General features: G+C 45.7%; 2 protein-coding genes across 2 annotated transcripts; one reads left to right on the top strand and one right to left on the bottom strand.

Annotated features, from left to right (window-relative positions):
* Positions 1 to 3,034: 3,034 nt before the first annotated feature.
* On the bottom strand, positions 3,035 to 4,871 carry hexim1 (HEXIM P-TEFb complex subunit 1). The gene is given in 2 exon segments (XM_068750416.1): positions 3,035 to 3,712; positions 3,715 to 4,871. Coding segments are annotated over 2 exon segments (1,029 nt in total). The 5' UTR covers positions 4,550 to 4,871; the 3' UTR covers positions 3,035 to 3,518.
* A 3,730-nt stretch (positions 4,872 to 8,601) lies between these two features.
* On the top strand, positions 8,602 to 21,565 carry LOC137906100 (1-phosphatidylinositol 4,5-bisphosphate phosphodiesterase delta-3-A-like). Its single transcript, XM_068750396.1, has 15 exons — positions 8,602 to 8,735; positions 13,160 to 13,324; positions 15,216 to 15,444; positions 15,690 to 15,819; positions 16,369 to 16,594; positions 16,794 to 16,995; positions 17,082 to 17,226; positions 17,706 to 17,858; positions 17,951 to 18,103; positions 18,186 to 18,336; positions 18,480 to 18,596; positions 18,851 to 19,029; positions 19,183 to 19,318; positions 19,550 to 19,699; positions 19,806 to 21,565. The coding sequence occupies exons 1-15, from the start codon at positions 8,660 to 8,662 to the stop codon at positions 19,946 to 19,948; spliced, it is 2,355 nt and encodes a 784-aa protein (XP_068606497.1). The 5' UTR covers positions 8,602 to 8,659; the 3' UTR covers positions 19,949 to 21,565.
* The last annotated feature ends 256 nt before the right edge of the window (positions 21,566 to 21,821 follow it).

The following is a 21,821-nucleotide window of genomic DNA, read 5'->3' as shown; positions in this document are numbered from 1 at the left end:
GAGGAAGAGGAGGAGGAGGAGGAGGCGGTAGGGAGGCAGGCAGGCATGTTGCTGCGGGAGGAGGAGGAGGTGCGGCCGGCGTCAAGGGCCGGCGTGGAGAGCGCCGGAGGACGCTCGCTCTATCGTTTCCGGTTACTCCACCCTCTCCACGTTGGGCGGAGCCTGGGGGAGGACGCCGACGACGAGCACAGCGAGCTCGTCAGCGAGACGGACAACGAGAGCGGCTTTGCTTCGCGCCCCCTCACCCAGGAGAGACCCCCCAAGCACCAGAGGGCGCCGCCGGCCCCTCGCAGCTTCCTCCACACACACCACAGACCCCCCGCTAACCTTCTAGCCCCGCCCACGGCCCTCACACACCCGCCGGACCCTGCAGACGGGGGCGAAGGAGAGGCGCGCTCCGCCACGCCCTCCTCCTCCTCGTTCTCCTCCTCCTCCTCCGCCGCTCACAAGCTGCACGCGCGGCCGTCCTTCAACTCCCACAAGCTGATCCAGTGCGACACGCTCGCCAGGAAGAAGCTGAAGTCGGAGAAGGCCAAGGCCCGCCCCCCGGAGCCGGAGGCCGGCGGCACCGGTTCTGGGTCGGACGGCTCGGCCAGAGCGAGGAGGGAGACGTCAGGACCGGCAATCGGGAGGGTCCTCACCCGCCCCCGGGCGAGGCCGCCTCCTTCGCCTCCTTCGCCTCCCTCGCCCTATCGACCCGGACGGCAGGTCTCTGGCGGAGCAGGTTCGCGCTCGCCTCCTGGGCTCGGCCGACGACCTGCGCATCGTCGGCCTGCGGAAGCCCGTGTCGCCCGAGACGCGGAGGAAGAGGCGGGCGTGGCGGCGGCACACGGTGGTGGCCTCCCCCACCGAACCGTCCGACAAGAGACCCCCCCTGAGTGTCAATGAGTTCCCCGTCTCCCCCGTCGCTCAGAACCAGGTCAAAACGCCAGCGCCCACCTCTAGATTTCACCAGTACCTGTGAGTCCCCCCCCCCCCAACTTCCAACACCTCCCTCAAAATAAAACAGGCTGAAGCTGCTGATTCCGATCGGGGGGGGGGCAGGCTGGGTCCCGTTTAGCGAACCGTTGAACTGCTCTTTTAAGAGCAGCCCACTCGATTCCTTTCAAAATAAAAGCCCCGTTAGCATGTTAGCACGTCGAGGGGCATTCCAAAGCTTCTCTGTTTTTAGTTCCTGTATTTCTATAAAGCTTTTATAGAAACACCAGAAGCAGGAATGCGACACAAGCAGACCTCATTACAGCCAAGAATTCTGATCTAGCGTCACCCAGGCCTCCTGCCCCCCCCCCCCCCCCCCCGTCTCTCGGACGCCACGACGTGGCCAGAGAAGGACGATGACTCGCGAAACCTCCTTTAAGTTCTCGACGGAATGGTGCTTCTCCTCCAAAGTGGAGTTCTGCAGCTTCTCACCGCTTTTCTTTCTCAGTTAATTCCATTTAATCTCGTCTGATTTTCCGGGTCGGTCTTCCTGATCCGTCTCGCCTCCTCCTGAACGCCGTAACGAACCCCGTTTACGCTCCGGACAACGCAAAACACTCCGTCGCCTCTCTCTCTCTACGTGTTAATGTCTAATGTGACGTTTGTGTTAAAACCATTTTGTAACATTTTGTACAAAGCCTTGTTAAATTAACCTTGTAAATATAAATCTATTATTGTTCTATTTGTTGTTACTTTATGCCGTTCCTTTTTTTTATGGTTTATAAAACGTGCAGAGCGCACCGTCATTTGTTTCAAGATGTTACTTGAAATGTTTCCCTTAATATATTCCTTTTTTTATATTCAGTATATATATATTATATATATTTTGTATTAAAGTAAAAAAATAGAGTACTCTCATTGTGATTCTCACCTTTTTGGTGTACCTGAGACTAAACCTGTTCCTTATTTCCACATAGACGGCCTTTTTTTCTTCTGTGGTTTTCGACACTGTGCAGAAAACTTTATTTTTTTTTATCTTATCTCCGTTTTCTCGGCTTTCTTCCAACAACATGACATCAGCGGGACGCACTCGGTGCCGCGCCGACGGCTGGCAGCATTTTTTCCAGACGTGAATCAAACGATTTGCATCTTTGGTGGCGATGCCTTTTGGCCTCCTCCTGTGTGCGCTTCATTTATTTATCTCGGGTTAACGTGACGAGGAGTTTTCCATATGGTCAGGCTCTGATAAATCCACTCAGTGGAGAAATGGTACACGGAGGAAATGAACGTGGAAAAACACAAACAGGAAGTGCAACTTCCAAAGTGATATTTAAATCTGACTTAATAACCCCGGTGAGTAATAATTGATCAGGATGCAGTCTCGTCTTACTCAGAATTTCGTTCTACAAGTGCCTGACTGCTGGAAGGTTTTGTTCCGCGGTCCCAACGTCTGTTCTTATCCCGTCTGCTGTCTCCGGGTCGCCTCCCTATTCTCCCTGCGGTCGGTTGCTAAAGATGAAGGCTCTCGCCCAAAGATGCGTACATTAAATACAAGAGAATGTACATTTTCAAGCCAAGGACACGTCTACGCGCTCCCTCTGCCTCGGCCAGGCGTTCTAACAGCTGTTGTAGATGCTGAGAGGGGGGCGGAGCATCCCGCTTTCCTTAATGACCTGAGGTCATCTCGCCCCAGTGTGTGAATACGGTACACCTTAAAGCCCTAAAATGAGACGCCACTACGTCACGAAGATAAACTTCAGTGTTCTGTGTGTCGTCTGAAGCGAGGTTCAGGCGTCGTGTTTTTGTACACGCGCTCTCTTCGTATGTAACATATTGTATCGGGTACATTTCTGAATGGCTTTTGAATACAACCGAGATGATACCGGACAGTTCAAGTTCTGTGTTCTTTTAAAGGTTATAAAATGTAAATAAACAGAACTATGTTTAAAAAAATAAAAATAAAACCATGCTTACATTTGTGTTTGTTCAGATTGTGGAGCAATGACGTCGTTGTAGATGTGAAGCAACAAAAGCGGTGAGGGGGCGCCCCTGGAGGCCGAAGATGTTATTACCTCGTTCCAATTCCAGTGTTTCAGAGCAAGTCACATGACAGGATTTCAAAATTTTATTTGGATTCATGTTAACACACACAACTGTTAGAATATTCATTCCGGACTTTACTTCTGCAAAACAATCGCTTAAATCCGGCCCCGATTGGCGGTTACGCGCATTTTTATTTATTTCTTTATAGTGGGAGAAACTCAGCTAAACGTTCCATGGTTTTCTTGTTATTTAATTCAAACATGAACAGCTGAACTGCGATGCAAACAAAATCTTTTTTTTTTTTGCCGGATACATTCTCTTCATTTAAAAAAAAAAAAAAGAACTTTACTTTTTGAAATATTTAAATTTCTTCTTGGGGGGGGGGGGGGGGGAGAAGGCGAACAGGACATTATTTACAGTCCGAATAGAAAAAGAAACTTCAAGTCATTGCATTGCAATTCGAGGATCTCGACGTCCAGATAAACCGATTAGAGAAAACTGATGACAATTAAAAAATATACACGTTTTAGCTCCTTGTTAAATTCTGTCCTTTTACTTTAGTTGAGGCGGACCGGGCCCCTGTCGCTGCTCGGCTGCTTCTCCGCCGCCGGACCCCCGGGCTCCATGGCGCGCCGCAGCCGGTTGTTCTCGTCCTCCAGTCGGGACAGGCGCTTCTCCAGCTCCAGGTACTCCTGGACCAGCTCCTGCTTGGTCATATTCTGCAGGCTCTCCACGTGATACATCTCGTAGTCTCGGAAAAGTCTCTCTGGAGAAACTCCCCGCCGGCATTTCCCGGTCTCCCGATGCCGTCGCTGCCCCCGCCGCCGCTGCCGCCGTCCTCCTCCTCCTCCTCCTCGTTGTCGAACACGTCCTCCTCGCTGCCGGGGTCCTCCATGCGGACGCCGAACCCCAGGGGCCGCCTGACCCCGGTGTTGAGGTCCGGTTCCTCCCGGTCGTGCTCGTCCATCAGGAACTGCGTGGTGTTGTACGGAGCCACCGGCAGCCCTTTGGCGAACATCTCCTCTCTCACCCGCGAAGCCCGGGCGGTCTCCTTCTCCTCCAGAGCTTTCTTTTCCTCCCAGGAAAGTTTGTAGTAAGGCTTCCAGTTGCGCCTCTTCCTGGTGGTCCTGCGCCTGTGCCGCTTCTTGCCCAGACGCGCATCCAAGCCGGTGTCCGAGTCGATGAGCGCGCTCTCCTCTTGCGCCCGATTTAAAGTCTCCTCCAGGGGTCTGCTCTCCCCGTTTTTCTCCAGCGACACCTGATGCGCGTCTCCCGACGCGCTGGCGTCGCCTTTCTGGTGAGGCTGGGCGGCAGTCGTGCACTTTGCGCGCTCGTTTCCGGCTGCGAAGGCAGGGCACACCCCCCTCTGTGCGCCTTTCGTTTGCCATAACTTGTCTGTGTTGATATCCCCGCAGTTCTCCGCCCGCTGCTGCCGCTGCTGCTTCTGGACTCTCTGGCGCCCCCTGTCGCCGTTCTCGGGACGAGCACGGTTGCTTGCTGGGAGATGCTCCATCGCGTCTTCGCCGATCCCACCTGATAGGCTGCCCGAAGTTTTCAGGTGATGGCTCCGCTCCATTGGTTCTGTCATCCTGGTTGATTTGCTCTGCCGGCTCCGCTTTAGAGCATTTTAAAACATGTTCACACTCTCAAAACAGAGCTTTTAAAGTTGGTTAAAATAACTTAATTTTCACAAAAAATATAAATATATATACTTATTCCAGAACGAGAAGTAAGTATGAGTTTTGAAGATTCAAAAAAAAAAAAATACTCGCAAAGTAAAAGTAAACTTCCTAACAATAAACACTTGTTAGTCCTGGGAGGGTTTGTCAGAGCTACTGTCGCTAACTAACATTAACTGTTTCGTTACTGTCAGCTCTATCGATCACCTATTGACGACGTCCCGCCGTCACAACTGTGTCCAGTGTGCTGCTCCAACGACGGGAGCTGGCGATTATATAGCTGCCCCGCCTCCTGCCATGCGCATGTTGGCGTTCGTAAGGCCCGCTGAATTGTGGGAGATGTGGTTTCAATTTCAAAGGAACAAACAGCGAAAGCATCCTTATATGACTACATCAACCACAAGTCAGCTACAAATGACAAAGGATTTAACCAATCAAAGGGTAGGATATTGAGTACGCTAGCGCACACGCCCCTCTCTAGTGATTGGATAAAAGGATACATTTTCTGTTGCTAAGCTTAACGTAGTTTACGATTGGAGAATCCAACATTCAATCAAATGCACGTAAGCCACACCAAGAAAGTAGTCCGGGCCATTCGTGAGGACGCTACTATATGCAAAAGAGGGGTTACGGGTAAAATATACAACTTATAAGTTAATTTAAGTACATTAAAATTACACTATCCTGTAAGTGACACAAATAAGTTTATTATATACTGATGAAAACTACGCGAATTTTATATTTTTTTGTCCGCAACGTCCAAGGCGTTTTAATAACACAACGAAAGCCCTCCTGTATTTTCAGCGAAGTGAAGAAAGCCTCTTGCGGAAACTAGTCCGTGTTGAATCTTCACATAAGTAAACATGTTAAAGCTGTTCATTTAACGGGAAATCAAATATTTTTCGTACGTAGTGGTATAAATAGGCGTCGTTTTGTGGTCAGGCATGTTTTAAACATTTTAGTACGAGTACTCCCGGTGTTGTGCGGAATAATACGTCGTCGGGCTGGGGTTCGGGGCAAGTCTGGAATTAGCGTAAACAAACGACATTTATTGTCAAGCTGCCGCCATGAGCACAGCTTCGAGCCCATCGGTGTGAAGGGTGGGTCAGGCCATCGATCTCTGCGCTCAATAACCACATAAGGAGTTAGATGGGCTCGATTTAGATTGGTTTTGAATATTTACGCGCAACTCGTGCTCAGACGTGCATTGTTAGCATTTGCGCCGTAGTGTCTTGGTAAGAGCTAAAGATAAGCTAGCTGGCTAACGCTAGCTTATCAACATTAGTTAATAAACCACGTGGTGTCGCTCCCAGGTTGAACATATCTATAAAGCCTGAAGTCACGCATAACCACAAAAAGATAAACGCATTGTTTGAGTGCTACAACGCGTCAAAACAAATAAGGCGAGGACCAGGTCAACACAGACGCCATACTGCACATAAAGCCAAGCTAGCAGTGCTAACACGAACCAGTAAACCACAAGAAGTCGATCAAATTCAAACAACGCGTCCCCGTTGTCCGGCGTTGGTTATTTGGTTATTTGTCAGTTGCTGCGGCCACGCCATAAATAAATAAAAATGGAAACGCTAATGTTAGCCATATGCTAACTAGGCCACTGTGTCGATCGTGGCTCCATGTAATTGCTGGTGCATAATGTATCCGGAGAGAGTTTTCCACAAAAGAATGACTATTAGTTGTAATAATTGCATCGCAACACGACGTTTAATCGGAATTTCATGTACCAAGACCGTAGAAAGCACATGAACCGATTAAATAACAACCATTGTTCGTTTTAATCCGCGTTTCGGAACCCTCGATGAACTATTATACTTTCAGGAAGTAGACAGGCCCTCATCCTGCCAGGCACAACTGCCTTAATTTCTGCTAATCAGCTGCAGTTTAGTTTTACACGTTTAACTAACAACCTGCTTACATGTAGGTTATATATTTTATTTACAATTCCTTTGATTTTTTTTTTGTAAAAAAAAAAATCCCTTTTTTTGTAAAAAAAAAAAATCCACTTAATTGTTGTTTGATGTAATATATAGCAGCCTATTAGTTAATTTAATAACCTGTGAATCTCACGTTTGATTAGTCTTCTTTATTATTGCTGTTGGTTCTTATTCAAGCTGCATTTTTAAAGGAGTGTGGAGAATCATGTCTGTCCCATTTTTCTATTTGAAAGAGTCACAGACTTTAATGTTTGTTACAACAAATAAAGACAGTTTGCACCAATAATTTAGATGTTGTTATTGGAAGAAACAGGTTATGCAGTCCATGACCTCTTATGCTGGACGACAGGTCTCTCCTCACACTGCTTGTAAAGACTAGGAGTCCAATGGCTACAAAAAAAAAAACAGGCCCACTGTTTCTACTAATAGAAGCAGGCAGAGTTTCATCCCTGGCAAATAAACTGAGCTGGGAATCCTGAGAGGAAGAGCTGATTAATCTAAACCCGAATGGCCACAAAGATTGAAAATCATACCAAGGGTTCTTGCATTCTCAAATCAAGGAGTGGTGCAGTAACGGAACCAAAGCTGTCCCTGCACAGATCGCAGCTTGTGAGGATTAGCAGGCATCACTTAATCTCTCACCCTGTCTAACATGGTTGCTGCTGCAACGGATGGGGAAATGTTATAGACCTGCCCATGGCCTTGAAGTCTAAATGTAAACAATTTGATGACACCCCATTCAACGCAGGAGGCAGTGAGTTTTAGATTTTCATGAATTAAATCCTAATCTGTGTGACAGGATATACTAATCTGCACTAAATGACTGAATATATATATAAGTGGCTTCCACCCACCTAAGCTGCTAGTTTATCTGATTCAGTGGTTGGCTGTGGGCCGGATAACATTACATTGTATGGCCTTTTCTGACAGCACCAGGTTTAAACCACCAGTCTGGTTATTCCTGCTGCCTGATATAACTTTATTATGAAACACCCACGAGAGTCCAGCCAGTGCCGCGCTGCTGTGGGTTTCCTCCTCTTTGCCTCACAACTAAATGTAGCGTCTGTGTTTTCTCTTTCACACGACTCAGATGACGCCTGGATGTTGTGGAAGATTAATTTTGAACGGAATGATCGTTATTGAGATGACTGCAGTTTGTTTGCATGTCCACCAGGGGGGGCTGGATTCTAACAGATTGATAATTACATGATAATGGAACGTGTCCTTGCATGTTTCCTCTGTGGTTTGTCCTTTCCCGAAATGTATGATCTTAAAATGTGTCCATTTCCCTTCAGAGTTCATGTAATTGGTTCACAAATCAGTCAAATTGGCAAATAAATACCATAAACGGACCATCCATCCACACATATATGTTTTAAACATGTTTAACATGTGTAATTAATTAATTCATGTGTAGTTAATCACTTCTTAAACACTTTCTTCAAACGCTGTAACTGCCATTTAATTTCAGTTTGAATATTTAGGTGAACGTAAGATTAAAAGATAGCATGGAAAGTTATTTTCTTAATTTTTTGCCTTGAAGGGAAGAATTAATCTGTCGCTATAATTTTTTTGTACCTACTTAAACCATCTCACGTGGCTTCTGGGTATTTGCTTTACTCATTCAGGCTTTCATCACACTTGTGTTTTAAGTTTTTGGGAGCGCAGATATTTAAATATATATCGACGACAAATAAAGACACGGGGATGGTAAACTTTCAATAATAATGTATGTCTCTGGTAACATGTTCACAGAGGACTTTAAAAGCTTTACATTTTTAAGGATCATTTCTGTTGCTGGCTGGGGCAGAAGGAGGAGCGCAGGTGCGTAAAATGTGCGCCTTGTTTGGAGTCGCATTACGCACTGGCATGGAGAGGCGCGCCGGGAAGGGAGGGGACTCTCTCTCTCTCTCTCTCTCTCTCTCTCTCTCTCTCTCTCTCTCTCTCTCGCTCGCCCCTCGAGGCCTTTGTTGACCACTCAAATCTCCGCGCGTAAAGGGACAGTCCCAGATTTATCCAGAGTAAAGCAAGCCTCCAGTATTCCCATTTGATCCTGAGGCCGTTCTCATGTTGGGAAGCGGGAAGTCACCGGCCGCCGGTGTCAGAGAGGAGAGGAAGACCGTGAATCCATGCAGGAAGCTCGGTAAGGAAACTTCAAAAACTTTTAGGATCTCTTATCTGTCGCGTCAGACGTTTCCGGTCTGCCCCATCCTGAGATTTAAAAGAAAACAGCACGACGACTTAAATACACGTCAGTGACGCACACCTGTCGTACAGGTAATTTAGTGACGTGATTTTATGTGTTGCTTTTGCGTTATAAATAAAACAATGGCTTGCTTTCCCTTCCAACTACCCCAAGTTAAAAAGTAGATTTATGACAGAAAATATTACAAGATGGCTATTTGTTTTTAATATGGTTAGTTATTGTAATAAACAGTTAATAAATCACTGACAGTTTATTAAAGGACGGCATCGGGGTGCAGTTGAAAAGATCATGTGGCGTGATTTGAGTCTCACCCAGCCCCCCCCCCCCCCCCCCCCTCAGCCCGGCAGACATGCTTCACACAAGAAGACATGCCTCGCCCCAAAAATAGACACCTGCGACCCCAGCACCTGTCAGAATCTCTGACTTCTACACCACACCGGTGCCGCTTGGCCTATATTTACGCTGCGCAAATGTAAAACGTGCTTCCAGCCGCTCTGCAGCTTTTCACATTCAGGATTCACCTTTTTAAGTGCATGGGAATCAAAAGCTGTGCAGGTCATTCCACAGCAACAATACAGTTTGCATTGTATTCCCTGAGAAAGTGGGGGAAAAAGAAAAAGAGAATCAGTTGAAAATCCAAAGTTGATTCGTCAGTCTTTATTTTGGCATCCGGACAACCAAAATCCAACTTCCATCATTTATTTACAGAACAAGGAACTCCTGATTTGCTGCTGCGACCATGTTGAATCACTGGTTTGAGCATAGCTGCTGTTTGAGTTATGAAACTGTATCCCCACATTGCGCAGCCCTTAATGATATATTTGTGCGCCCACACCGCCTCCCGTGACCCCGTCACCACGGCAACGTGAACCAGTCAGGATTCATTCTGTTATTTTAACCCACTTTGTACTCATTTCCTAAATGAAAGGGGAATTATTACCAGATAGTTTTGTAATGAAGCTGAATCAGGTGATTGAGGTCGGGGCGTTCGTGACATGAAGACTTCTCGTTGGTTTGCTCAATGTTAGCCCGGCTTGCAGATTAAACGGTAACCTGACTCAGAGACTGAGGTTTGATTGTTTTTAAGATAACACATACTAATATATTTGCGTTTGTGACATCACCAGAAAGGCTCGTGGGTTCAGCTTTCAGAGACCGTCTGGGTTGTTGGAGTTCTGGGACAGCAAGATGCCTCTTAAGCTCGGGTTAATCTTTCACGGTTTTGCTCTGGAGGTCGCCGGTTTGCTCCTGAGCTGAATATATTTGCGTGCTGACAGTAAATTATTGGTCATAAAATATCTTTAGTAGGAATAGACAAGATTTATTTTTGTTATTCTGACGTGTACGGCTGTTTGCCTCTTTTGTGCAGCTCACAGGAGGCGTTTCTACGTCTTCAAACATTTATGTATCCAAAAATATAAATAAATATAAAACTACTTATAAACATTACAAACTGCTGAAGTGTGCTGTGGAAATGGACGTGTGATGATTCTCGGTTCCTGTTTGAGGACATCGGATTTTCCCTTTTGCACAATATAGTTACAAAAAATTCCTGAAGTAATAAAAAGAATTCTGTAAAAGGAAAAATGTCATCTGGAGGAGGAAAACATTAATCCTGCAGTTTTTGTTCTTGTTTTGACGCATTCAGCCATCCCAAACAAAGGGAGTAACAGCAGATTAAAAGAACCTCCGAACCGCATTTATGTCCATAAATCACTGACAAAACTTGCTTTTATAATTATTTCTCTGTTTTTTTTTACACCTCTGAGTCAAAACTTTCAAACCGAAAACAGTGCTTTCTCATTTACAGTCTTTTCTTTACAGACTGCGTCTCTTCTTTGCTGGGCGACTTGTCGTGATTGTGGAATTGAAACTTGCATCCATATCGTTTCAGCAAACTGATATCGTTGTTTCCGTTCTGACCTTCCTCTCCACTTGAAAACGCCACAGCTGCTCACAGCGTCAAAAAAGCCTCAAGGAAAACATTCCTGATTTCAATATTTATTGTTTTATCACCACCGATCCTTGTTTTTTTTATGCCTCCCCATCTGGGATGGCCACAGCAGGAGGGATTAGGTTCTCCGGTCGTCCATCGTTCCCATTATTCCGAGCGTGATATCTCAGGAACACACTGAGGGAGTTTCTTTGACTTTGAGACAAACATAAAGTCTGACTTTGTTGGTCATAATCCAATAATCCATATGCTAGCAGTGACAGAATTCCCAATAACGTCTAATGGGATGGAATGAAATGAAGTTCCTGAGATTCCGTGTTCATTTTAAGGGAACAGACAGACAAGCCACCAAAAAACCTCGTGCCTCCAAAGACATGACGGAAAAGCATAAAAATAATCTGTTACTATATTTGTTAATGTATTCCTAATATATGTTAAACTAATGACATTCTCATCGACCGCTGCTATAATTGTGGATGTCAGGCAGATTTTCAGTGGGAGACGATAACAGGAAAGGATTCAGTCCCGTCGCCTGAGGAATCACGGCCGTCCCTCCATTTATACTGTCTGAATAGGCCTTCAGGGCCTGCACAGAATCGAAATGTGGATGTGCATTGTAAACAGTTGTGGGCTTGTTCTCACTTGTCCCGCTGGGGTGAGATATTAAAATGGCGCAGGCAGCCAAGCGAGAATGTGGTGAAGGCCGGCGAGGCAATAAAAGTTGAAGCAGTGCAAGGAGATGGGGGGGGGGGGGGGGCATTTATTGGCCAGGTTAGCGGGGTCAGTGACCCTGAAGTTATTCAGTTCCATGTCTCCTGCTTGTGGGAATGCCGTCCATGTGGCAGCAGCTTGGAAAAACAGGCTTGTTACAGATGGAGGGCTGGTTGAAGGGGGGGTTCTTTGTGTTCAGTGGCGATGGGGAAGAATCCACCACTGCGGTTTGTTTCGAGTGAGGGGGGGGGGGGGCGCTTTGGGGGCCCTCGGAGGGGGCTCAGCCATTTGGCATTGACAGGACGAGGCCTGTGATTAAAAGGAAAGAGAGAGGATGCCAACTGTGTCTGGACAAATCTTTAAGCAGAGGAGACTGAGCCATGAAGAGTAAAGAGGGAGAGTTTGTTTGGACCTTCAGCCCCTTTAAAATCAGGCACGGCTGAACAGAAGGGCCAGAAATGTTTGCATTCTTCCTTTAATGCTTGGATCTGTTCGTTTTTATGTTTCTTTATCTTTCAGCTTAGCCTTTTTTCTATTTATTTTATTTTATCTGCCGTTCCTAATGTTTGGTTAGTGGAAAATACGTTTTGTTACCACAGAGATGGTTGAAAAGGTACCCTAACGGCAATGACATATTCCTGTTTTACCCATTTGAGGCAGTCGTAGTTGTAAATAAATTGTTTCCTTATTATAGTTTGTTATCAACAGCCCCTTAATTAGCTTTTAAAAGCCATTATTCCCGTTTGGTTTGACGAGTAAAAGATGATTTCAAACATGTTTTGCAAAAAACATGAATTTGGTTTAGGCAGAAGCTTAAACCAGTTTTAATTGTGAAGGAAATGCAAAGGACCTAAAATGTATATAAAGTAATGAGATAAAAAGAAAACAGCTACTTCATTCCACTTATACATTTTAATAAAAACACTCTGTATGAGTATAAGCCCTAACCAAACAGATTACAGTTTGAACTTACTCTCATCTCTCTGCCTCTATCTACGTTGTGTTTCCCGATCCATCCTATAATTTCTCCTATAACACGCCCTGAATCCTTCAGTGCTCACAACAAATAATTATCTGTTCCGGGAATCCGCGCTTGTTTTCACCTCTTGATTACATTTCCATAGCTCGGAAAACCATCAGGACAGCCAGGGAGCAGCGGAATTTTCCACACTCTTACTTTTGACCTGCTGCTCCCCCAAGAGAGGAATAAATCAATAAATTATCCCGACTGATTCTCTTCTTCTCGTTCGATTTCTCTCATTCATTCCTGGGATTAAGAAGCTTCCTTTCAGTGGAAAGTCTAGACTGCAATAAAACACAGGAAAAACCAAAAATCGCTCATCAGTATAACCAAACAACTTAAAGCTTGCGAGGACTGATGGGTATTTTTCAATGTGATGTATTGATTATGTATTTAACCAATTTAAGGCAACTAATAATAGTTTAAACCTTAGGCCAAACTATTTATAGCCTGAAAATGGCACAACGGAAAAAAGCAGAGTTAAGATTAGCTGGGAAACACAAACTATACTTTAGTGCTTCTTAGTGCCAATTAGCATATGTTAGCTCAATTGATTTTTTTTAAATCTATTTTTATTAAATATTCCTGTGAAACTTTCAACAATAAATCAATGTTGGCCTGAGTCAGCGTTTATCGGTTGTCGTATTTTTGCGTGTGCTTATGCGTGTGCTCCAGGATTGGACAACGAGGACATACGTGTGATGATGGAGGGCTCCAACATGACGAAGGTCCGCTCTTCGAGGTGGAAGAAGATCCGAAACCTGCGCCTCCTGGAGGACGGACTGACCGTGTGGAGCGAGACCAGCAAGAGCTCCCGCAAAGGCAAAGCCCAGCAGACCTGTGAGTGTTAGATTAGAAGGACAAAGCACCCAGGGGATAAGGAAGTTGCTAGAAGTGAGGAGGCTTATGGGGGGGAAAGGAGTTCTAGAGTGAAAGTTCTCACGAATGGGAGAGGAAACCTCAGTGAGATCAGGAAGGAGCTCTGCCTGGAAGCCATGTGGAACCAGCTCAGCAGCCCCCCCCCCCCCCCCCCCCAGTACAGACTGGGATGTGCGTCATCTTATTGTTGGGTTCAAAGGGGGCTACTTGTTTACCTAACGAGATAGGAGGCTCATGACTTCCCAGCCTTGCTAAATAATGATCACATTGATTTATTTATTCATAAAGAGGAAGGAACGATAAGCCATCAGGTGATGTCCAGAGCAGAGGAGTTCACCTTTGTCACCAGCTCTCAGAAAAGGTGAACCCAGGAGCATTTGGCGTCTGATTGGTCTGTGCTGATTGCTGGTTTGGTTTCAGGAGCCGGAAGGAATCCTTTCCTTTGTCTGAATTAATGTCAGCCGTTTTACTCTGCGGTCAACAGTCAACTGAAAGCGATCGATAAAATACTACGGGGTTCAAATCTCAGTCTGCCATTTGTTTTATGAGGATAAAAACTCCAGGAGGGGATTTACAAGGTGAAGAAGACAAGATTAATCCTCCAGGATTTAAGATACAAGTTGTTTACTTGCTGCTTTGTTGGAGTAAACGATGATTCTTTTGTTCTTTTAAGTCATAAAACACCAGAGCAGGAGCTTCTCATCCATCCATCCTTTTCACTGAACTATAGAAGGATTTTACACCCATAGAACTGAATATTTAAGCAAACAAGAGATATGACTGCGGAAAAGTCAACATGCAGGGCTTTTATTTCATGCAGAACTTAATTATATTACCGTTTTATTTGTACGAATTTTACTGCACCACTAAAGGCGTAAAGGTGTCGGCTGACGTGCACGTGCGCCAGCTCGCTCTACCTGACTGGCTGACCTTTAGCCCTCCCACCTCTCCTCTGTGTGTTCGTCCTGGCGAAGGCCGCCTCGATTGTCCCCCCCCAGAAATAGGCGCAGAGCGGTCGAGTTACAGCATTTAAGATTTACAACGACGGCAACAAGCGGTCTGAGGTCAGACGCTGATAATGCCGCATCGTTTCCGTGAATCCAGGCTCGGATCGGTCACTCTTTCCCGAGCCCCCGGCCGTCTGGTCCAGATCCATTATGATCTGGTGCCTCAGCTCTGTGCCGTGTTTTCTGCTGGAGAGAGCTCGGCTTGTTATGTAACACGTAACGCTGCTGTTCTTTTCTGCGCCACACACACACACACACACACACACACACACGCCACTTTCCTCACGTCTCTGGGATAACAACAAAGGAGGAATGTGGCGTTGGTCTGAGGGAGAGGTTTTTACGGCCTCCTGTGAAAGAATGAGGCCATTGTCAAGGCAGACCGTGTTTATTAGCCGACCGACTGATCAGCAAACTGAGTTCGCTTCTTCTTTTCACCGACCGCTGTGCTTTCGCCGTGTCCCGTGAGGAATCGCCACAGCAAACCAACCCGCTCCGCTTGAATCGTTTCTTCTTTTCGCCACAGTTCTGAAAATACAAGATAAACAGATCACGTAAATCTCAACCTATTTTACTCATTTCTCCCCAAACAAAGATAAATAAAATGGCAAATAATGATTTAGCCGAAGAAGAAAGGCTCTAACTTTTCAGTAGCTGACAAGCAAGCGATCAGATTTATTTTGCAGGTAATTTATTGAAAGCTCATTAAATGCAGGTTAGAATAGCCCTCGAGAAACCCGTAGAGTGTGCGTTATATTTCACAGCTGCTTGATGGGATTGGTGAATCACTGAAACGCGTGATCTCTGACCTTTGGCTCCTTTGCTTCTTCTGATTCTTCTTTCAGTCGCAGTGACGGAAGTGGAGTGCATCCGCGAAGGCTGCCAGTCCGAGTCGCTGAAGCGTTTGTCCGGGTCGGTGCAAGAGACCCAGTGTTTCACGGTGGTCTTTAAAGGAGGCCGGAAAAGCCTGGACCTGGTGTGTCCCAGCGAGGAGGAGGCTCGGTCCTGGGTGCGCGGGCTCCGCACTCTAAAGGAACATGTGTCCACCATGACTCAGAAGGAAAAGCTGGATCAATATCCTGCCAATGTCTAATAGCATAAATATAGTGTCGCTGAGGCAGCACTGCTAACGTCCAAAAACCAGTCTAAATATATTCGCTGTTAATTACAGTCCCGTATAACCAGTGGAGAATGTTATTGTAGGTGACTGGTCGTCCGTTTTCTCAGTTTTAAGGGTTATGATTGATCCAAACTCTGCTTTGATGATTTCACACAAGTATTTTAGCTTCATGCTGTTTTCCCTCCTTAACCCTCCAAACCTGGATCCGGCGCTACCTGAGGAGGGCGGATGAGAACAAGGATGGCAAGATGAGCTACGACGAGGTCAAAGTGCTCCTTCAGATGATCAACATTGATCTGAGTGAGCATTATGCCCGCTCGCTATTCAAGGTCAGGGCCATGGCTATGTGGGGTTCTAAGCACCTGTTAAACATTTGATCTGATATTCAGTAGGTGTGTTTTTGGATACGACTTCACTTTTTGACACGCTGGAGTCTGTGCTCAATTACCGGGCCGGTGGGAAGCAAACCAGCAAGGTTCAAGGTTACTTTATTTGTACCCGAAGGTAGATTTGTTAGAATATGTAGATGTAGATGATATGTAGATTTGTTAGCAAGCCCCTCCAGCACATTTGTACCTCCTCCCACAACAACCCAAGAGCCAAATATTTCTTTATTGTGAGGGGATTACTGCTCGCTTCGTCCCTCATCGCTCGACTGCAGCTGAGTCGTTGCTTTTCATGTTTCGTCCTGATGCAATTTAAAACACCGACACCCCTCAGAGACGCTTTTAATCTCAGTGTGCACCGCCGGCCTGAGTGGAGAGGCTTTGCCCTTCAGGAATTTGAAACACTCCCTTAATAAAAGTATGCATTGTTTGAATTGTTTTCTTAGGGTGTGTTTGGCAGGTTTTTTTTTAACTCCCCCCCCCGTCTCTCAGAGGTGTGACCGATCTGGGGATAATCGGCTGGATCACGCGGAGATTGAGGAGTTCTGCAGGGAGCTGCTGCGGCGGCCCGAGCTGGATGCCGTGTTCAGACACTATTCCAGCAGCGGCTGCGTGCTCGCCACGGCGGAGCTGCGCGACTTCCTTGGAGACCAGGGAGAAGACGCCTCGTTGAAACACGCACAGAGCCTCATACTCACATATGAGCTCAATGAATGGGGTGGGTCCTAAAAGCAACACATCTAGCTTAGCAAATGGCTGATTTACATCTGCAGTCCCTGAGCAGGTAAACAAGATAGAAAAACAAGCCCCTCTTTCATTAGTGCAAATTTATGCCGCTTAAACCCTCACCAGCGTTTCTGTGATAAATCCACCCAAAGACAATCATCTCCATGGCAACACTTTTGCTTTTATTGCAGCTCAGAAGAACCAGTTCATGACCCAGAATGGTTTCACCATGTACATGCTGTCCCAGGAGAATGATCTGGTCAACCCGAACTACGCCGGAGTCTTCCAGGACATGAGCCGCCCCCTGTCTCACTACTTCATCTCCACATCGCACAACACTTACCTCACCAAGGACCAGGTTACCAGCGCCAGCAGCACGGAGCCGTACATCAGGTAGTTCGACAAGGGCCCAAACGGCACGCACCTAAAGCCGTCCATGAGTCTTTGTACGATCGTAGTGAGGGTTTGAAAATCGACAGGGCTCTGAATCAGGGCTGTCGCTGTGTGGAGCTGGACTGCTGGGACGGAGATAAAGGTGAGCCTGTCATCTACCACGGCCACACGCTCACCTCCAAGATACCTTTGAAGGAGGTCATTGAAACCATTGCCCAGTATGCCTTCAAGGTAAGACGACCTCGGTGTGACTCCTCGGCAAGGACGTAATGATTGCAGCACTTCTGCTGGCAGGTTGGTTGCTTGGATTCTGGTGATGATCTGGATCCAGAACCGCTTAGTGAAATGTATTCTTGAATAGCAATCAGACTGAGAATGACACCAGGTCAGGGTTTCGTGTTCAGGGTGGCGTATTACGAGCGTCGGCCTATCGTGTGACTTCATCAGGCCCACTGAACTGAATGAGGAAACAGCCGCAGTAAGCGTGTGTTTGTGCTTTCTGGGTTCTGTTTAGAATGATAATAAAAGCCATCGAGCTGTTGTCAATAAACAAATCCAGTTGCCTGGCTTCATTCCTTGCATTCATGGCCTTTTGTTCTCCTTACATAATTTGGATTTGAGCCAACCTTGTGTCTTTTTTTCGGTTTTGATGTGGTAAAGTTACCGACGTCGGCTTCTGCATTGCTCTTATGATGCGTTTCTCCCCACAGGCTTCCCCATTCCCTCTCATCCTGTCTTTGGAGAACCACTGTTCCGTTGAGCAGCAGGCTGTCATGGCCAAACACCTCCGTAGCATCCTGGGTAGCAAACTTCTCACTAAACCCCTCAGTGCCCAGCCGCTGCCGGATCTGCCTTCTCCAGAGGTACAACATGCACATTTGCATCTCTTTGGTCAGAAACCTCTAGCTGGCTGTTTTCTAATTGGATCATTCCTTCCAATGACCTCTGCATGCAGGAACTGAAGGGCCGAATCCTGATCAAAGGGAAGAAGCTGATTCCGCATCTGAGCCAGCTCGGCAAGAACGACAGCAGCGCCAGCTTCTCTTCGAGCTCCGAAGAAGAGTTTGCAAGCAGCAGTAAGAACACGCCCAAGAAGGATCCTGCGAAGGTCAGCTTGTGGAGGAGTTGAGTCTTAAACGTTCTGTGAAAGGAGGTTATTTTTAAATAATGTTCACCTTTGTCCTTCGCAGGTTTCTGTTAAAGTGAGCCCCGAGTTAGCAGACCTGGTGGTGTACTGTCGAAGCGTCCCCTTCCGCGGATTTGAAAATGATTCTGAAAAACCTTCAAACGAAATGTCCTCTTTCTCTGAAAGCGAGGCCCTCCGGCTCATCAAGGACTCAGGTACAGCCGTGGAAATGATTGCTCCTCGGCGTGACAGAGGGAAAGCCAGAGAGCTTCTGTGAAACGGCTCGACTGCAGATGATTCTGTGTAAAATATAATCATCCTTTATAGTTGTATGTCGTTTTCTCCTCTTCATTTGCAGGAAATCTTTTTGTGAGACACAACAGCCGACAGCTGAGCCGGATCTACCCGTCCGGCCAACGTCTCCAATCATCCAACTACGATCCCCAGGAAATGTGGAATGGCGGCTGCCAGATGGGTCGGTACTCCAGATTAGAAGCCGTGTTTGTTGGTCTGAAGGCAGCAAATCAAGACTATTCAGTGGACGATGAAAGAAACTAAACGTTAACCTGACAAATGCTGGAAATAGCTGCTTCGCCCCGAAACCTATTGAGGCCGTCTCTTTCATTGATTCATTTAGTGCATTTCAGCATTAACAGAGGCTGAGATGTTTTCTGCTGGCGTGCGTGCACGCTTGTTGTGCCATTGACCGAAGTCTCTCTGCTTGTGCAGTGGCTCTGAACTTCCAGACACCCGGGGAGCAGATGGACTTGAATCAGGGTCGCTTCCTCCCCAATGGACGCTGCGGATACATCCTCAAACCGAGCTTCCTGTGTAGCCCCACGTCCAACTTCAACCCGGAAAATACGGGAGGAGGCCCGGGTCACGTCCCCACCCAGCTGACGATACGGGTGAGTAGCATCATGTTGATTCTTTACAAAGATCCTCTATTGCCCTCCCTGACGTTCCCGCTCCTCAGTGTTTTCCTGATATATAAAGACGTTCTAAAGATAGATGTTGTCTTTCGCACTGTGGATGGAAAACGGACACGTCGGGCTTTTCAGATCATATCCGCACAGCAGCTGCCAAAAATCAACACCGAGCAGGCCACCTCCATCGTGGATCCACAAGTGTGGGTGGAAATTCACGGAGTGGCCATCGACAATGCAAGACACAAAACCCACCGCATTGACAACAACGGTAAATCCGACATGTCATTTTTCATTTCAACGCATCAACAATGAAGCTCAACCCTTAACGTATTAAGCATAGTAATAGTTTAACCGTGCTAATGCTATGTAGCTATGCATTAAGACACACAGAGCTCGAGTATATCTTGGTCGGCGTCTTCTCTTGTTTATCAATATGACTAGTTTCCTTCGTGGTCCAGTGCAGGATGGGACATTTACAGCTCTTGTGCTCCCTCTACAGGCTTTAATCCGCGATGGGACTGCACCCTGAGCTTCCAGCTGCAGGTCCCTGAGCTGGCCCTGGTGCGGTTTTTGGTGGTGGATCACGACCGCACCGCCAACAATGACTTCGTGGGGCAGTACACGATACCTTTCACGAGCCTACGGACAGGTGCCCACCGAGATCTGGCCTTGTGTATAACATATATAATATAAGACAATAAGTCCTTCTTGACTTGAGGCTGCTGTTGGTCACGCGTGCGATCTTTTCCTCGCAGGGTATCGACATATTCATTTATTGAAGGCAGACGGCTCCAGTCTGTCCCCTTCCACGCTGTTTGTCCATGTCAAAGTGGCCCGCAAAGGAGTTCCTGTCAAATCCGTGTCCGAGCGAATCGCCATGGCCAAACGCAAGTCATGAGGTGCATCTGACGGAAAGCTGCGTTTGGTTTGACAGCGGGCTTTGGAAGAGAGAGCGAGAGAGAGAGAGAGAGACTGCTGCCAGTCGGTCTTCTGGTCCAGACCTCTGCCTGATTTACACCGATTCACTTCCCAATGCAGGAAGAAATGTGCTACGTATCAAAGAATAGAATAGAATAGCACTTTATTGTTATTTCACACGGTGATGCAATGAAATTAAGTAATTAAGTAGGCTCCGCGCAGTACAAAAAACAGTAAAGGTGAAAAGAACAATACAAAGGACAGATCAGGCATGACAAATGGATAACAAATGGATTGTTTCAGGTTGGATGAGGAATCTGGCGAGAGAGAGGATTTGTGGTTGTCGGTGTTTCCTGAAACGCGTTGATGTAGGATTTGTTTGCAAAAGTCATTTTAATGATGTCAACTCTCTGATCCCTTAATCTGTCAGAGTGAAGATTGCCTCATTTAGTGTTTTTGGATTTGTGTAGTATGTTAACATGTTTCAAGTATTCATTTTTAACTTAATGAGTGATGTTAATGTAACAAAATAAAAACACAATGCGTAACTTAACTAATAAGCGAAGTAAGTACGGATCCAAGCATTACTGGCTGTACTTACTTGTGCTTGCACTTAAGACTTGTAATCTTAAAATGATTGTGCTGTAACACAGATGTCATAATGCTTCAGTGATTGCATGTATTATCTGTGAACATTGAGCGAATTGAAGCTTTTATTCAGTCAGTATTACTTGAGTCTCTAGATAGACAATACAAACTTGGCACTTTTCATTTCTCTCGAGAGAAAGATACTAACTTTATAACTTGAAATATAAACAGTGTTAACTTACAGACAGATGTTTACGTGTGATCTGAGAAGTTTCAGTTTTGTATTTGGCTAATCAAGGTCAGGCAAGTGGCGTTTGACTTCTTGATATTTGCTATTCAGATCACAGTATTGTGACATAACACTAACAACAATCAATAAGAAACAATCCAATACAATTACTTGATATATAGATCACAGTGAATCATTTAATCGTCTTAGAAGGTGGTTCTTTCACAGTGAAATAAGACAGACATGAATGGTGCTGTACAAGGATTCCTGTAATAATAGTACTCGTGTTAATTTCTGCAATGTGACAAGTGATGTTTTACTTTCACGTTTTGTGTATTGTGACTGTGTCTTTTATGTGTTTAAGAGAAATTACTTATACTACACCACATTTGCCATGGATGCACTTTATGTGCATGTTTTCACAAGAAAGAAAAGACAGATTATGTGTGTAATATATGAAAGGGGTGGGGGCTGTCCAGGAATACATATATCTTAACAGTGAAACCATTTCCTTGCCAAGTTTCAGAAAGCCATTTTATAATAAAGTAACATGCTGCAGTATATCACACTTCATTCATAAAATGTTTTCACCTTTCTTGCCTTTATTAGAGCTGCATTGAATTTTATTTAAAAAAATAATGGAGTTGCTTTGATGAAGCTCACAGAGTTGTGTGCATTAGGCATAATCCATAAATCGTAATTAATGACTGCACTTAATAATTTACTAATTATTGGATATGAGCAATAGGCCATTGAATAAAACTCATTTTGGTCATAGTAAATACATGTTGTTGTTTTTTGTGTGTTTATTATCTTTATTCGGTAGTTTGTTACAGCTATATAAAATCGAGATTTGGGAAAATGGCATGGAAAAAACTATTCGATTTCTAAAAGGATTTCCACAACTAGCTGATGGATTTTAGACGGGTGACATGGAACAACACAAATTGTGACAGGCTTTTTCATTAAAAAAGACATTTTTACATTACAAATAAACTGAATGATTGTCATTAAACTGAGTAAAAGAGGAAGGCGT

Source organism: Brachionichthys hirsutus, chromosome 16 (assembly GCF_040956055.1).
Source record: "Brachionichthys hirsutus isolate HB-005 chromosome 16, CSIRO-AGI_Bhir_v1, whole genome shotgun sequence".
NCBI lineage: Eukaryota > Metazoa > Chordata > Actinopteri > Lophiiformes > Brachionichthyidae > Brachionichthys > Brachionichthys hirsutus.
The sequence above is the reverse complement of the archived record's forward strand: the minus strand, read 5'-3'. Positions and strand labels throughout refer to the sequence as shown.

Excerpts from the sequence above, each read along its gene's own strand:
- LOC137906100 (XM_068750396.1), top strand. The coding sequence starts at position 8,660 with ATGTTGGGAAGCGGGAAGTCACCGGCCGCCGGTGTCAGAGAGGAGAGG. Across the intron at positions 16,595-16,793 it reads ATATGAGCTCAATGAATGGG|CTCAGAAGAACCAGTTCATG; the intron begins GTGGGTCCTAAA and ends CTTTTATTGCAG. Across the intron at positions 18,597-18,850 it reads GAATGGCGGCTGCCAGATGG|TGGCTCTGAACTTCCAGACA; the intron begins GTCGGTACTCCA and ends CTGCTTGTGCAG.